The sequence below is a fragment of the Solea solea genome, chromosome 7 (assembly GCF_958295425.1).
Source record: "Solea solea chromosome 7, fSolSol10.1, whole genome shotgun sequence".
Taxonomy (NCBI): Eukaryota; Metazoa; Chordata; class Actinopteri; order Pleuronectiformes; family Soleidae; genus Solea; species Solea solea.
Genome location: NC_081140.1, coordinates 20,893,151 through 20,909,811, shown reverse-complemented (window position 1 = coordinate 20,909,811; position 16,661 = coordinate 20,893,151). Strand labels below are relative to the sequence as shown.

At 39.5% G+C, this 16,661-nt stretch overlaps 1 protein-coding gene and 2 non-coding genes across 3 annotated transcripts; 1 reads left to right on the top strand and 2 right to left on the bottom strand.

Moving 5' to 3' along the window:
• Positions 1 to 565: 565 nt before the first annotated feature.
• zgc:85932 (uncharacterized protein LOC405875 homolog) lies at positions 566 to 16,524 on the top strand. Its single transcript, XM_058633013.1, has 20 exons — positions 566 to 879; positions 3,738 to 3,807; positions 4,245 to 4,363; positions 4,557 to 4,690; positions 5,600 to 5,771; positions 5,911 to 5,982; positions 7,032 to 7,123; positions 8,186 to 8,260; positions 8,533 to 8,693; positions 9,882 to 10,039; positions 11,306 to 11,511; positions 11,735 to 11,774; positions 12,391 to 12,465; positions 12,668 to 12,728; positions 12,858 to 12,922; positions 13,436 to 13,504; positions 14,161 to 14,239; positions 14,910 to 15,026; positions 15,761 to 15,819; positions 15,925 to 16,524. The coding sequence occupies exons 1-20, from the start codon at positions 643 to 645 to the stop codon at positions 15,949 to 15,951; spliced, it is 2,088 nt and encodes a 695-aa protein (XP_058488996.1). The 5' UTR covers positions 566 to 642; the 3' UTR covers positions 15,952 to 16,524.
• On the bottom strand, positions 11,124 to 11,196 carry trnak-uuu (transfer RNA lysine (anticodon UUU)). Its single transcript has one exon. It is a non-coding gene; the product is annotated as a tRNA-Lys (tRNA).
• On the bottom strand, positions 15,539 to 15,611 carry trnak-uuu (transfer RNA lysine (anticodon UUU)). Its single transcript has one exon. It is a non-coding gene; the product is annotated as a tRNA-Lys (tRNA).
• Positions 16,525 to 16,661: the final 137 nt, after the last annotated feature.

Below are 16,661 nucleotides of genomic sequence, written 5' to 3'. Positions count from 1 at the left end.
TACACAATAATGTGCACATCGGTATACACAGGTATGTGTTTGTGTGTATATATATTTATATACATATGTATGCAGTCCTCATCAGATACACATACAACAGCAACCACCATGAGAGGATGCTGAAAAGCTTCTAGAAAGCAGTAGTTAAAGGGCTAGTTCTATTTTTTCTCTAAATAGGAACATACTTTACAAAACTGACATCATGTGCTGAAACTTGTGATTGAGATCAATAATTCAAATCAAGTGAGAAATAATAGACCTAGTTTCCCATAAATTTCCATTCAGAGTTCTTTGTACAACCAGCAGCGTCGCCCCCTAGTGGCTATTAAATGTATAACTACGATAGAACGGTCACCAAGGCCAACATGTATCTATGGAGGGTGCTGGTTTGATTGTGTTGGCAACAGAAGTTAAGAACAATAATAATAATACATTTACACAATATTGCTGAGTGAAAAATGAAGGTGAACGAACTGGAAACCTGCGGGAGTGTCTGACCTGCATTGCCTTCATTACCTCAGGTGAGCGTCCACTCCCAGGGGGCGTGGCCTCTGCGTAGTGTGTGTTTATTACCTGCTCCAGTGAAAGCTTCACGCATTCTGGAAACGGAACAAAAGTAAAACAATATCTCAAGCCGTGGACATGATAAAGTCTCTGAGTGTGTCGTCTGAGAACTCCTTCGACGATGTGGACTCGGTCTGCTCCGACGAGCTGCTCGGCTCTCAGTCCCGCCGCTGGCTGGCGGACCTGCTCAGCGGAGACATGCCTCCAGAGAGCGGGGAGGTGAGCGCGGTGGGGCGGGACGGGCTCTTCGTGGACCATCACTTCCCGCTGGGTGAGCTGGAGATGCAGCCCGGGGTCAGGTGGAAGCGACCAAAGGTACATTTAAAAAATAACAAAGCTCCTTTATTAAAGTGCTGTTATCCATTGTTTTATTTCATTTGAAGTAGAGCTGCACGATATTAGCAAGTCAGGCGATAAGATTTACATTGTATGAGTATTGTATATGCATATATACAACATATGTGTATATACAACACACATACTATGTATATTAGACAGACATTTAAAGTTACTTATATTACAGTGTGGTTCTGTGTATGTGTGTACATGTAGTACGTGTGTGTGTGTGCGCGTTATTGAGATTCAAATGTCTAATTCACTGCGTAAGAAGATGCTGTGTAACCAGTATTATTCTTATTATTCTTATCCCCGTTTAAAACCTTTTTATAGTATGCTAAACCAAACCACCCCTATATATATATATTATTGATGGATTATTGGTATGAATAAATAAGAATCTGGGGGGGGGGGGGGAGTTGTATTTTAATTAAATATTAACATAATAATTATAATAAATTGAATTGCACTGTCCATTCTGGTCTCATTTATCTGCCCACCAAGTTTTGGGGAATGAGGGCGTTGTTGAAACCTGGTCCTAATGAGGCAGGACCTCATTTCTGACAAACAGGTTAAGTCTATTTTTTAAATTTTTTAATTGCGATTAGGTCAAGGTTTGGCATTAAGTGGTTATGGTTAAGTTTGGAGATAATGCTTTGATTAGGGTGTTCAAATGAATGAAAGTCAGGGCGTGTGTGTGTGTAGGTTCTTGTATTTGTCATTTTGTGAGGACCAAACATGTATACACTATATATAGAGTGAGGACATTTTGGCTGGTCCCTCACATGTTTAATGGACTCTTTGGGGTTTAAGTCCTGGTCACAGAAAGACACTCAGATCCCTCTGAAGGTGGGTACAGTGTCAGGCATCAGACTGGCACCTGCTGTTGTGTGTCTTCACTTCTGTTTGTTGCCTCAGGATAGTCTTCACTCTGAGAACACAAATGCCTGCAGGTCAACAGGAACTAATGAACGTGACGAATGCCTCTTCTCTTGAGTTAAATAAATGTGCGACACATATAAAAGGAGAGATAAAAACAGCTTCTTCACGTCATGACACTGAAGTGGAAATGAAAGACAAGCAGTTTAAGATAAAACAAGTGTCAAAGGTTGCATTTATAACATTATTCTTATGAGTCATAGCACTTTGTTTCTTTCACTTTCATGTTAAAAGTAACTTTCATTGAAATTGTGAAAAATGAAGGAAAGCATTTCATCATCTTTCAGTCCTTTAAAAAAAAAGAAACTATCAGATAAGTCTCCAGGATGTTTGTGATGGATTTCAAAGCATACGTGTTGAAACTGCAGAGAATGTTGTCTGAGCAAATGCTGAGCCTCTCCATCAATATCTGCAGTTAAATCATACATTTGTTCTTAAGAAATAAAATCTATTCTAAAAGACCTTTGTCATATTTTGAAAACAATTATTATGAATGATAAAAACCTGTAGGATTATATACAGAACACAATAAGTATGTCAGTTGTCAACATGTTACCACATCGTTTTATCACCACCACAAAGTCAAGCCAAAGCCATTATCATTAATTACGAGACCTTGTTTGAAAATCAATGCATTTCTGGAAGTGAATAAATGTTATCAAAAAACAGCTGAACATAATCCAACAAACCACCAGAGAATGGGACACTTATGTGCTACTTGTTTTGCCCCTGGATCTGTATATTTACCATTGAATTAGTTCCACGTCCCAGTGTTTGCATCTGACCACTTACCAGCTGTTAGCTGTTTTGTTTGAGACCAACGCCATCTTTGTATGTTCAGTACGTCTGTGACGGGTGTGAGGAAAGGTCGGAGGTCATACGTTTGGCCTCTTGTCATTAATGAAACTTTTTTAAAGGTTTTGCTGTTGAAAGTTGCATCAGATTTCTCGTATTGAAAAGGAAACCTAGCAGGCTTATGTTAAATATCTCCTGTGATGTTTGATATCCACAGGTCAAACACAAACACTTTATGTGTGGAACGTAAAGTGAACTCCTCTGGCGTCCGTATGAATCCTTTTGTCCATCGTGTCACTTAATTTCCAAAATACACATTATTCCTGCTTTACTGGTACAGTGGAATGTCACTGCGCTCAAATGTAAACACAAACTCACTGAATTCTCGCACTCTACAGAATAACATGAAGACAGGCGAATTGTCCTGAGAAAGTAAACGTCCACAGAGCATGTGACTGCATGCACATGTTGGTATTACCCTCATTTACTGCTTAGATTAATACAAGATAAGACAAAAATAAGACGCGACTTTGACAAAAGCACAGCCAGAAAACACAGTGATGTCTTATAGTATGCAGTGGTTTTTCACTGTTTTTGCTCATATGTATTTATTTTTAGAGGAAAGTCAGTTTGTGTAATGTATCATCAAAAATAATGTGCTTATTGTTGGAATATGTCCTTTAAATGCAGATTATATTGTACATGTGTATGTGTGTATTTGTCATTTATGCTGTGATTATGCTGATTATTACTAATATTAAAACGTTAGATCCGTTCATAAAAGCAGGTTTAAAGCAGTAACTGAAGAATCGCAGTAACTGAAGTTTATGAGGATAATGGGTCAAAGAATTAGTTAATAAAATTAATTGATTTAGTGTTTAGATCTTTTTTGGAAATAATAATCCTCCTGTCAGACTCTGGATAAGACAATTATTTGAAATATTAAGGCCACATTTTTAGATTGATGGCATTAGCCGCCCCTCCCTTTGGCAGGCCGCTCTCAGACAGGTTACATCCTGTTTTATTTTTCATCATCTCATTTTTCTGTCTTTCATTTCTTCTCTCTTGTTTTCCTCTGCCATTATATTCACTGCTGTTCCCAGGAGATCTGTCCATCACCTCAATTCATCATTAATGGAGCTACACACCTGGACATTTGCCAGGGGAAACTCAGTAAGTAGAAGGATCCAGCAAGAATAGATTTGAATGGGTTCTTTCTTTGTGGAGTTAGAATGGGCTCAGGATGGGGTCCAGTTAATTGGTGAAGGTAAATTGGTTTTGGGAGTGAATGTTGAATTGCACGGCTGCAACGATTAGTCAATGATTACTAAACTAATCGTCAACTACTCAACTATTTATCAAAAATGAGTCAAAACCGCTCAACTTCAGTTCACATTAAGAGGAGAAACAGTACATCATTCTCCACGTCTTGATATTTGGCATGGATTGATTTTATGTGAACTCTTACTTGTACCGTGTTTAGTATTGAATAAAATATACAGAGAAAACATGGAGAGGATAAAGTACAATGGATAATCACAGCTGCTCACAGAGGAGGATATAACGTGAAAGTGTTTCCATATCCTCTGACGTAAACTTGTCTTCTTCAGATGACTGCTGGTTTCTCTCTGCCATCGCATCGCTTGCTGTGCACCGATCTCTGCTCATCAAGGTTGTGCCTCTGGAACAAAGCTTCAAGGAAGGATACAATGGTAGCTTCACCTTCAAGGTAAATACCAGAATATTCCCTGACATGTTGTCTGTGTTGCACAGGTGTTGGTGTCATGTCTTGTCTTGTTGGTGATTTACCTGGAGTTACAGTAACAGGATTAGGAATAATTGTATGTTTGTGTGTATGTATGTATTCCTGAGCACGTTTCATGGTCTTTATTATAAAAACGTGCGTTTCACACTCTGTGTAGTTCTGGCAGTACGGTCAGTGGGAGGAGGTCAGGATCGACGACTTGTTGCCGACTCAAAACAACAAACTGATCTACCTCAGCTCCCCAGACCACTATGAGTTCTGGAGTTCACTGCTGGAGAAGGCCTATGCCAAGTGAGTCTCTGTCATTCTGTGTGTGTGTTTGTATTTATGTTTTAATTTATTTATCCTTCATTTAGTCAGGAAGAGCCCATTGAGATACAAATATTTATGGAGACAAAACAATTTGAGATATAAAACTCACAACAGAACAGAATATAAAATCTGACGGGAAGCAGTTAAAAAAGTGTAAAGAAGAGAGACATAATAAAGTAAAGTGCAGAAGTATACAGGCCATACCAACAAGATTCTTAACCTGAAGCCCTCAAAAACAACATGTTTTCTTTTCATGACGGTCCATTCTTCCTTTGATGGTGTTTAAAGAAGGCAGTGTCTCTAGTAAAGTTATGTTTTTCACCTCATTCCATGTCCATGGTGCATAGAAGGAGAAAGCTTTGTGTGTGTGTGTGTGTGTGTGTGTGTGTGTGTGTGTGTGTGTGTGTGTGTGTGTGTCTGTGTGTGTGTGTGTGTGTGTGTGTGTGTGCGTGCGTGCGTGCGTGTGCACATTATTTCATTTTATTACAGATACAGATTAAAACCTCTCCTTTTCACTTTGTTTGTGTGAAGGTCTATGAGAAACTCCTCACGTGACAATCCAAGAGGTGCACGATTGCAGGTGTAGACAGATGTTAAGTAAACTAGCTGTCAGTCAGACCCACCCAAATACAAGTGATTGGAATAAATGATCAGCAGTGCAGAACATCGTCTCTTTTGTTTTTATAACCTCCTCTAACATCGAGATCAAATTACAACATTCCCATGTACACAAACAATGTCAGAAGGTAAATTCACACATACTAGAAAGTGCTTTTTTACCCTTTTCCTTTTGTGAGCCTTTGTGTGCAGAATAACATTCTGTCGACCCCTATGTCTTATTGTTGATCACTTGATACCGGTCTTATGTTTTCTACCTCCCTGTCCCAGGCTGAAGGGCGGCTACAGAGCTCTGGACATGGGCTTCCCTCATGAGGCCATGGTGGATATGACAGGTGGGGTAACTGAGGTTTTGAACATTTCCTTGCTGCCTCAAGACCTCCCTACCATCCTCCGACACCTGCTTTCTAAAGGAGCGCTCATCAACTGTGCCAACTGCCAGGTATGGTGGAACAGGCGTGACAGCAGGAAGACTTGAGAACAAGTTCCCTCTGACATTTACATGCTGTATATGTGATGAGTCATGCATTTTCTTGTCCTGCCTGACTGTGGGTGGATGTTTTTTTCCTTTTTCCTTTAAGGGTGCTCTGGAAACAAGGAATGAACTCGGGATCATGTTCAGACATGCTTACTCTCTGACTGCAGTAGAGAAGGTAATCTCCACGGTTTGAACAAGTGTCAGCTAAAATTCATCTTTTCTATCTATCTATATTTCTTACAGTTTGACTCTAGCAGGCTTTGTGACTTTTATGGGTTTAGATTAGGTTTTAGAATAAATCCCATTGTTACAATGGGATTTATTTACAACTACAATTTAATTAAACAATCCTGAGGAATCCTGCTTAATGTCCAGAGGTCTGGATCTGGACATACTCCGTAGTTTGCTGTTTTACATATGATGACCGCAGTGGGACATTGTCCGGGTCAGATACTTTAAGCTTGGGGGATCTCTGGAGAATCCACGTAAGGGGTTGGTGGTTGGATTGAGTATGCAGGGGGCAAGACAGTCTCTCATTCACTGGATGTGGATCCTTGCCATGTTCTCACATGAGATCACTCAGTCATGAACTGTCGATTATATAGGGAGAAGGCAGGAGGCTCTTCTGCACATTCACTATTCTGCTGGAGTTTGCGTTCACACATACATTCCCTCTGCACATTGTGTTCATGTGGCAGAGAATATAGGTTACCATGTAATAGAAAACTACAGTGCGGCCTATGTCTGTACAATAGTGTTGCTGTACATGACTGACGCAGACCTAGAGGTCAGTCAGTAGGCAAAGGTCAGTGAGCTGAATTTAATTCCGGCTGCCATTGACTGCCAGTGAAGGTGGATGAGCAGCAGACTGACATGTACCCTTTCAGATCGGTTTAAGATCAGCTGGGCAGCTGCGTTTAGTAGTCTGTGAAAACTTAAATCATTAAATAATGTATGCAGGTAGGTCTAAGGTGACAGGATGAACTTCTATCTGGTGTGCTCATTTTAAACTGAGATCCAAGAGCTATTTTATCCTTTAATTGTGGTGTCTGGGTAAATGGAGTCAGAATGGGTAGATGAATGAGGTATGACAACATTGCCATTCAGACTTCATTGTTGAGTTTAAATGGAGGATTTGTGAACCTCCTTAGTAGAAACACTGATCCTTCTTTGCCTTTTCTTTCTACTGCTCTCACGTGTTCTGTTTTTCTTTGTCTCTGAAAGGTGAAGTCGGCACATGGCACAGAGGATTTAGTGCGAATCCTCAACCCCTGGGGAAACACTGAGTGGGAGGGGCCCTGGAGTGATGTTAATGGGTGGGTACACACCAGCATGAGCCAGATCAGACAGGTTTACAGCCCGATTAGTATTGAATGATAAAGAAACCATTTGCAAACCTGCAGGATTAATGTAATCTCTGTTTCTAAATCTCCCTGAGATGGTTGTTTGTTTGTTTGTTTGTTTCAGGTTGTTATTATTGGTGTCTTGGTCTGCTCAGTCTCATGTTTGTGGGTCTGGTCTGTCTCCTTGATTTAAGTTCAAGTTCAAATTCAAATTAAGTTCAAAATTCAAAGTTGACAGTGATCTGTGCTTGACTTAAAAAGGAAAACGTGAAACACACAAATGTTGCTAGTTATGCATTGTGGGGGGAAGTGAAGCCAATTTCAGCTGACACTGGGTCAGAGGCAGGGGTGACCCTGGTCACTCGCTAAACACAGGACTATGTTTTTTAACTATGGGAATAAGCCGGAGCACATGCAGAGTGAATATGCAAACTCTACACAGAAGCACCTCAGTTGAGCTGTCATTTGAAAATAGTCATGCTGTGAGCCACCTCTGCTGAGCCAGTTGGTTTGCTTTTAGTCTAAAATGATTCCATGTGTCTTGACTCCTGTTGTTGATCTATTTGTCTGTATTTACATACAGTATTTGATATTTAATGATCTTTCTGTACGCTGCTCCCCGTGTGTGTTCAACTATCACAAGGACAGAATCAGATGTTTCAAGATGACTATGAATAGATAATCACCCATGTAGTCTATGAGATGCGCACATATACGCTGTTTACCCACAATAAAAGGGCCAGGATTTCTTAATAAACTTCTTAATTTCAAAATTTGCATTGTCACATATCATCACTGTTTTTTTGCACTTGAGCAATTTGTTTTTGCAAATAAAGGTTAAGGACATTGGTCATTTACATTAGATAACTAGTCAAATATAATAAAACATTATCATGTGCACATCAAAGTTAGTCTGTTTCCCTATCATCATCTCTGAGTTTATGAATCCTGTGGTAAAATGGTAGATAATATGTAATATTTTGTGCAAAACTAAAAACAGTCTCTTTCTTTTTGTGTCTTCACGTCTCTTTGCAGTCCAGAGTGGAACAGAGTGAGCCCTGAGGAGCAGAAAAGACTGCAGAGAATCAGACGGGAGGATGGCGAGTTCTGGTAAGTTTGTGTTGTCCTTGTGATTCAGCGTTGTCTCTATGTGACATGCATCATTGACTTGATTCTTGCTTGTTCATATCCGCCCTCTGTAAACATAAAACAAAAACTCTGCCCCGAGTTTCGCCAGGAACCACAAGGCAAACACGCGTTTTGAAACACAGTCGTATAAAAGCTACACAAACACAGCTGCTGTTACACTGTGCACCGCTGACTCTGTTGATTGAGTTGAACCGAGACAGTGGACTAAGAAGAATATGTGTTCTTTCAATCAGGATGTCAATATCGGACTTTCGACAGCAGTTTGAGGTGATGGAGGTGTGTCACTTGTGTGAAAACTTCAATGATTCAAGCTCCAGTGTGCAGCCATGGTCCTGCATCATGCTTCATGGGAACTGGGTGCCACGCATCACAGCAGGAGGTTCTCCCCGAGGGGGTAAAGCAAATGATGACACATGATGTTTGATAATATCACCGTCCATAACTGCCTTAAGATCATCTCAACTAAAGAGAGAACTGTTTTAAATTTGCACAATTGTTACATTCTTGCGCATTTCCTCTTTCACGTTATAAGAGTTCCTTCAAAATATGATCAGTAATGTCCTTTCCCCAGTGAGGCTTTTTGCTCTGGAGCATTCACAGAGAGTAATTGAATGTTACTGGTTTCCAGGCTTGGTTGCTAAGACCAAAAAGATAATCCCCTTTTATGCCTGTTTAGAATGGGAACTGTTTGTATAGTATTTAATCCGATGTTTCGAGTTGAGTCAGGCTTATTTGTTCCGTCTTCAGTAACAGTTTTAAAGAGGTACTATGTCTGTCTTTCTGTCTGTCGACCCAGGACAACCTAGTTTACGGTGATTAGGCAATTCACTTGCTCCAGGCTCATTTGGCAACGCCAAACCACTGAATTACAACATGTTTATTTATTTGCAGCTGTTGAAAAGAGAGGCACAAGACCAATTTTTCACTTATGTTCATTTTTTCATTGGACGTTCTATATAGTTGTGTAGCAGTTGTCTTTTTGTTTTATTTATAGTTATTTATACATTTATCTTACACACTAATTTATCTTTGCTATAACATGAAATTAATGTGTCCATCTCCCTCAACACCTGGGTAAGATATTCTGTTGTTCATGGCAATGATTTACTAAACAACATCCCAATGAACATCACCCAACCCTAAAATATAATAACGTTCACGTAAAACCATAACATTTCTATTTCTTTGTCACAAGGGATTGATTACAACATCTTAAAAATCTTTACATATTAAAAAAAATTGTACAGTACCGTGCAAGAATCTTATATTTGTTGTTTTAGCACTGCTATAATGAGCATACTGTATAATGTTTTACTCAATCACTTTATTTGAACACATCCACAACCTATGGCAACATGTTAATAGTTTATCTCCATACCGAAAAGTCAATAATAAGACATTTGACGATTTATCACTAATGTTATACAAGTTAATGCTAAGTATAGCATTAGAACTGTGTGTGTACTTGTTTCTTTAGGACCTTTCCTGGAATAATGGTTAAAGTTAAGGTTAGGATTACTGCTTTGTTTCGGCTGTCCAAATGAATAAAAGTCAATGCCTAAAACTGTGTGTGTGTCACCAGGTTGGTTCTGGCAGAATCCTCAGTTCTTCTTCGATCTGTCAGAGGTGGACAGTAACAGCACCGGCTCCCAGAAGACCTGCTCCTTTGTTTTGGCCCTGATGCAGAAACACCAGAGGCGTAGACGTGCAGACCTTGCCATATCCCTGCATATATTCCTGGTACTCTCTCACACACACACACAAACTTGTTTTTATATCTTATTGAGGACACATCATTGACATTGTTCATTCCCTAGCCCCTTACTCTAACCTTAACCATCACAACTAAGTGCCTAACCCTTACCCTAACCCTAATCTAAACCCAAATCTAACCCCTGACCTGCTTTCATCATAGCTACAAAGGCTTTTAAAAGTCCCAGAAAACACACATCACAAATATCAATGTCTGTGAACAGAAATGTCATATGATTGAAGTCCCAGTTCAGGTGAGAGATGTTCAATGCCTCAGCTTTTAAGAGTCAAAACAGCAGCTTAATCTTCAGTTTGAGTAAAATATACTGTATGTTAAATTACAATCCAAATACTGTGTGTACATAATCCTCTTCACACGAACCATCTTGTTATGGCTGATGTCCCAACCATTTGCCGCTCTGAGAACAGACTGCATCAAATCACAGGTTTGTATATGCACACTGAGCATAATTCAGTATCCAGTGCAAATACAATACCAGCCAAGGATATTGATATTGATGATATCATAATTATTTGAATTTACCTTAAACACTGAGTGATGCACTGGAGACGTCATTGTAGTCGAAACTCAGTGACGTACAGACTCGACATGATCTATGGCCCCATTCAGACCTGCTATTTACATCTGTCCTGAATTATACACTTCACTTACATGTGGATCACGTTAAATACAGAATACATCCTCAGATCTGATCAGAAACCACATTTGGAGGTTGCGTTTGACCATATTCCTGCACTGCATGAACACAATCCGTCCACAGGACACATTAGTGATCACCAGCTCAGCTAACATCCTCTGATGCCAATTGAGCTGTTGTATTTCCCTTTCTCTCTTTATTATTGTATGGTCTTGGTCTTACTGTATGAAGTGCCTTGAGATTATGTATATTTGACATTAGTGTTGTGTGTTGATTTGTGTTGTGGTTCGAGTGGATTTTCAGATTTCACTCACTTAAATTTGGGATGGCTGATTTAGAAGATGATGGCAGGTTACATCTGGACTTAACAGTGGAATATCACTCTCATCATCTGTTTTACTTAAAACTACACACGCCTGAACAGGGACTTGAACCCTGGACCCTCAGATTAAAAGTCTGATGCTCTACCGACTGAGCTATCCAGGCTCTGTACCTGATCATTTAGACCTGTCTCATGTTTCCTATTGGTACCATAATCATTATTGTTATGTGTGCTGATGATTTCACATACTCTAAATCAGTGCTCTCCTAACAGGCACAACCATCCCAGACATACCTGTCTTCTGAGGACCTGAAGATTCGCCCTGTCCTCTCCTGCCCTCATTACTCCACACGCAGGGAAGTTGTTCTCCGTGGCTCCCTTCCTCCAGGTCGCTACATCATCATTCCTTCCACCGCTGAACCAAATCAGCAGGGTTCCTTCCTCCTGCGGGTGCTAACTGAACAGGGCAACACAGCCATGTGAGTCATTGGGTCAATTTTATAGCCAATAAATTTGACAATAACAACAAAACTATATTTATCCAACCTCATCTTTAATAAATGAGTAAATTAACACTGTACTATGTGGATTTATTTCTGAACCTCTGAGAATGTAAATTATTTAACATCCTCGTTTTGCATTTTCTTTTTCCTGTGGTCACAAATGATGATTCTAACAATAGAATTTGATCCTTTTCAACAGTGCAGCTCAACAACCGACGCAGGACATCTCTGTAGCAGAGGTAGGAGACAAGTTTAACTGGTTGTCGTTCACACAATGAAGTTAATGTGAAAAATGAAAGGCTGAAAAGTTGGACCCCATTCAGATCTGATGAATATCCTGGGTGATCAGGTTACAGGTGTGAAAGCACTCTTCACATCTCTATGTCAGATCTGATATTGTGTATTTATCATAAGCACAGCTGTGGCTTATTGCAGTCTATGTCAGTGAGATTATTCTATGAGCCTTTGGACCCTCAGATTAAAAGGCCGTCCAGGCTCCTGTAAATAAGTATGTTTTGTTTCCTATCATGTGCCCGTGCTTCACGCATGAATGTTACTGATCAAGGTATTATTTTGGGGACTACAGAAAAATAATCCTAGATTAGCACAGTTTGTAGTGTCTGTGCTGTCTGTGAACGGCCCAAACTCCTGCAGATTAATGTCTGTCAGTGCCGTCATGTTAGCTTTTTGTCACACTTTAAGGGTGTGTCCACTCCCCACCCAGTGCATGCTGGGATAGATGCCAGCAAGCAGATTGATTTTTGATTTTTACTTTGACTGCCAACTAAACCACAATGTCATGGTAAGCTGAATTCATACACATGAACCAGAAATACTGTGTTTTTCTTTCTGCAGCATTCATATCCTCACCAGGCGGCTCTCCCTCCCCCTACATCTATGAGACAGCTTTTCTTAAAGCACTCCAACAAGGTGAGATTTATCTGCAGAGCTAGGGTCAGTTCACATCTGCAAAAATGTGCCCTTGTGTGGTAGAAAGAAGATTCATGGTAATAAATATGTGAAAATACTGGCTTCAAGTCCCTGTTTTGAATGTAGATGTATGAAGAGCAGTCTCTCTCTCTGTGTACGCTACATCTTGTTTTATTAACGTTTCCTGTTTTCCGTTCATCAGAAGGAATTATGTAAACCAGTGCATCTCTACTCCCTCCTGACTGAAGCCATACAGGGAGGAGGTCAGTGACGTCTCGCTCTGATTTCTGTCTAAACATCTCAACAACAGTGCAAACGTTGAAATCACTTCATCACGCGCAGCGTCACGCGTGTTAAAATGCTCTCTGATGATTTTAATCTGTTGTCTTCAGTGTTGGCCGGCAGTGAGAAGAACCTGGCTCTCGAGCACTGCAAGAGCCTGGTGGTCCTCATGGATGTATCCTGGAAAAAACACACTTTATATTTGACACAGAATTCATTCAATTAAGTGCTTGTATGTTTTAAAATATAGAAGTATGAATTACATTTCCACATATGTATGTATTTACCATCAGGATCTTTATTTATACAAACTGTAAAGTGCTTACTGCATCTTTGAGGCTATGTCACAGGTGGCAGTCAGTTAATTATAAACATATAAAAACATATAAATACTCCCTTAAGTAAGAAACTTGAACTGACTTTAATTAAAAGTCTGAGCTTTTCAGACTTGATACATTTTGAAATAACACTCACAGACTTCACTGTGACTTCACTCATTGTAGTAATTCTGATGTGTTTCTTTTCTCTTTATACGTTAGTTCTGTTTGCTTTAGAAGAACACGGCTCTCCTTCACTCTTGAGCAGAATCTCAGTAGTATACGAGCTGTGTATGTTCCAGATTTGTCACTGTTCTGGTCTGTTGTGATGTGCCCAATTCATTTTTCCTTGACTTCCGTGGTTTATCCAGAGCCAGGGCATCGCTCGGCTGACATGGAATGAGTTCCAGGGTCTGTGGGATAAGATCAAGAGGTGGACGGTAAGCTTATCAACACACTTCAACATGGATACAATTTGTTATTATTTACTTTATCCTCCACATGAGGGTCGCTGGGCCAATCCCAGCTGACACTCTCACACTGACACCTACAATTTAGAGTGTCCAATTTCCCTAATCCCCAAATCTGCATGTTTTTGGACTGTGGAAAACCCACGCACACACGGGGAGAACATGCAAACTCCATGTAGAAAGGCCCTTGTTCCAACCACGTCGCAAACCTGGGTCTTCTTACTGAAAATGGAAAGAGTCGAGTGCAACCGACATAATAGAACTTCCCTCACCATTCATTTCATTTCAGTTCTGAGCTACAGCAGAAACATAATGATGTAGATGTACAGGGCTTATTCTGAGATAACAAATATACTGCTAATCTTAGTCCTAATCATTCTCTGTAAAACCATTCATGTTGCACTCTTGTGCTGCTCAGAATATTTTTCACTTACCATTTTAAGTAAAGCGAAAGAAATAATTTATGCCCATTATTGAGCACTTAGTAACACAAGTACAAAATGTACCCTAAACCTAAAAAGCACCACATAATTGTGTAGACCTCTGCAAATGTGAAGTTTATTTCAGTGCATGGGCAGTTTTCTCATGCTCTCAGTGTCTGAGTGCTGTGTGAATTCTCTCCTCAGGATATTTTTTTGGCGTTTGACAAGAACAAAACGAAGCACCTTGAGTATCAAGAGGTGGCTCCTGCTCTGAAGGCAGCAGGTAGGACTGAGGACACACTGTGACATAGATGAATACACGGCACTTAATAATGTTTCCCAGCTGCAGTTAGTGGTTCATATGTAACTCTATGTAAAGAGAAATGTGACCAACAGGGGGCGCCATAGCACCTCTCTTTTTTTGACATTGCCATACAACATTGTTCATCCACAAAGTTGGAGGGAACTGGATAGATTAGGAATTAACATTCTTTGTTTTTAAGAATGATATTTAACACCACACCATGTCTTGCTTTATGTTTTAACACATTGTTAACGTTTTAACTTTTAGTGTCGCCTAAATTTAGTTGTTGCTTCATCAGGAAGCGACTCAGGAAGAGTGTTGACCATTATTGTTCATTTCACGAGATGTATTTGACATTTTACCTTTAATATACTAGATGTGTTGTTAATATTTTGATTTTGTTTTTATTTGCATAGTCTCAAATCCTATAATTAAAGTTTCCTACATTCTTTATTTTTTGCCAGTCACCCATCAATTGTTTGATCGATTAAACTGTGTTTATACTAGCATGTGTGTTTACCCTAACAATACAGAAGTAATAATTCAATCAAATTAAGCATACAGTAAATTGATTGAAGTATTTCTAATTATACTTGTGTAAAACATGCATAGTCACTGTTGACTGGGTCTTTTCTTTTCTCTGCTTCAGGGATCGTTGTGGATGAGTTGGTGATGCAGCTGGTCGGACTGAGATACACGGAGCCTGACATGACCATCAGTTACCCCGGCTTTCTGTACCTGGTGATGAAAATGGAGACCATGATGCGTAAGGGAAACTTGATCACGTATAAATCACTCACAACCAAAATAATTTGAACCTTCCTGCTGCTAATTACACATGCGAATGACCTCAGGGAGAACAAAGGAGGAAGTGAGAGGCATAAAGAGAGGAGAGGAAGGATGAGTCAGGTGATGGAGGAGGTGTGGGAAAAAAGATGGGAGGATATATGAGAGGAAGAGATAATAGAATATTTTCATGTGCATGTTAGAACAGAGACGATGTTTAAGACCCTTTTGCTTTTGTTTAAATGATCAAGTAACATGTTAAAAATAATGTGAGAATTTCACCTGGCAACAACAACAACTTAAAATATACACTGTGCATAGTTTGATTTGGTTCACGAGAGGACAGGACAGTGAGTTTAAAGGGGCTGTGACACCAGATGTAATGATAATGTAGAGACAGAAGACATATCTAGGATGCACTCAGTGTGAACAGATCGCTGACAACAGTTACTGTGAAGTGTTTCATTAATGTTAATATTTTAAAACTTCTATCGCCTGAACAGGGACTTGAACCCTGGACCCTCAGATTAAAAGTCTGATGCTCTACCGACTGAGCTATCCAGGCCCTGTATGGAGTGTAACTCAATTGCGTTGTTCGCACGGACAGTAATCATTATCTGTATATCTGGGCCAACCCTAGAAAAATGTCCCAACACAGTAAACATTTAAGGGTTATCACAGTTGAAGGTTCCTCTGTTTTTGCTCTTTCTACAGACAAATTTCAAGCGTTCGACATGGCAGGAATGGGAATGATAACCGTCAGCTACAGACAGGTATGAACACAGACACAGTAACTATGTGTGTGACTTTGACTCCTCCTCCTTTATCTGCTTTACTAATACAGAAAATAAACCCAAGTGTTTTCTCTTTGGTTCCAGTGGCTCCACATGACCATGTACAACTGAGCTCACCTGGTGCACTGACACGGATTCACCGGGATTTGATTTGTTAAGTCTCTTGTTTTTATTTTTGCAAGCATGACGCCAAAGATTTTGATTATATTTTTTCTATTATTTTATACTGTACATATGTGAAGTAGAGAAATGCATGTCAAACAAAGGACTGGGTTTGCATAAAAATTTCTTGTGCCATTCATTTCTTCTCTTATATGGTGTCATCATGAAGTCACACAGTAATAACAGAAAACATCTGTTATTTAAAAATATTTTGTCATGAGTGAGGAAGGTTTATGATGATTCACTGTGTTGCGAAACTTTCAGCCGATGTCTGACAGAGTCAACTCTTATCCATGGTCCAATTATCAGGATTAAAATCCATTGCATGATTCTGCTACTTTATGTCTTCTGTTATTACCCAGAAGTCTCCAAGCTAAAGTGTAAAATGTTTCTTGGCAACAAGCTGGGATACAAACAAGAATTAATAACGGTTTTATTTTTTACTAAAGGTTAAATGAAATTTAATGTATAGTATATGTAGTTTTAGCTTGACCGAGTTAAAATAAAGAAAAAAATGTGAAATTGCATGTGTATGTGTTTTTCTTCACTTTTCTTTCTCTGTATTTTTTTTTCTCCTTTGGCTTTGTTAATTATGTTTTTGATTAAAATTAAATTTAAATGAGTCCATAATTTACTCAAAAAAACAACCTTTGACCTCA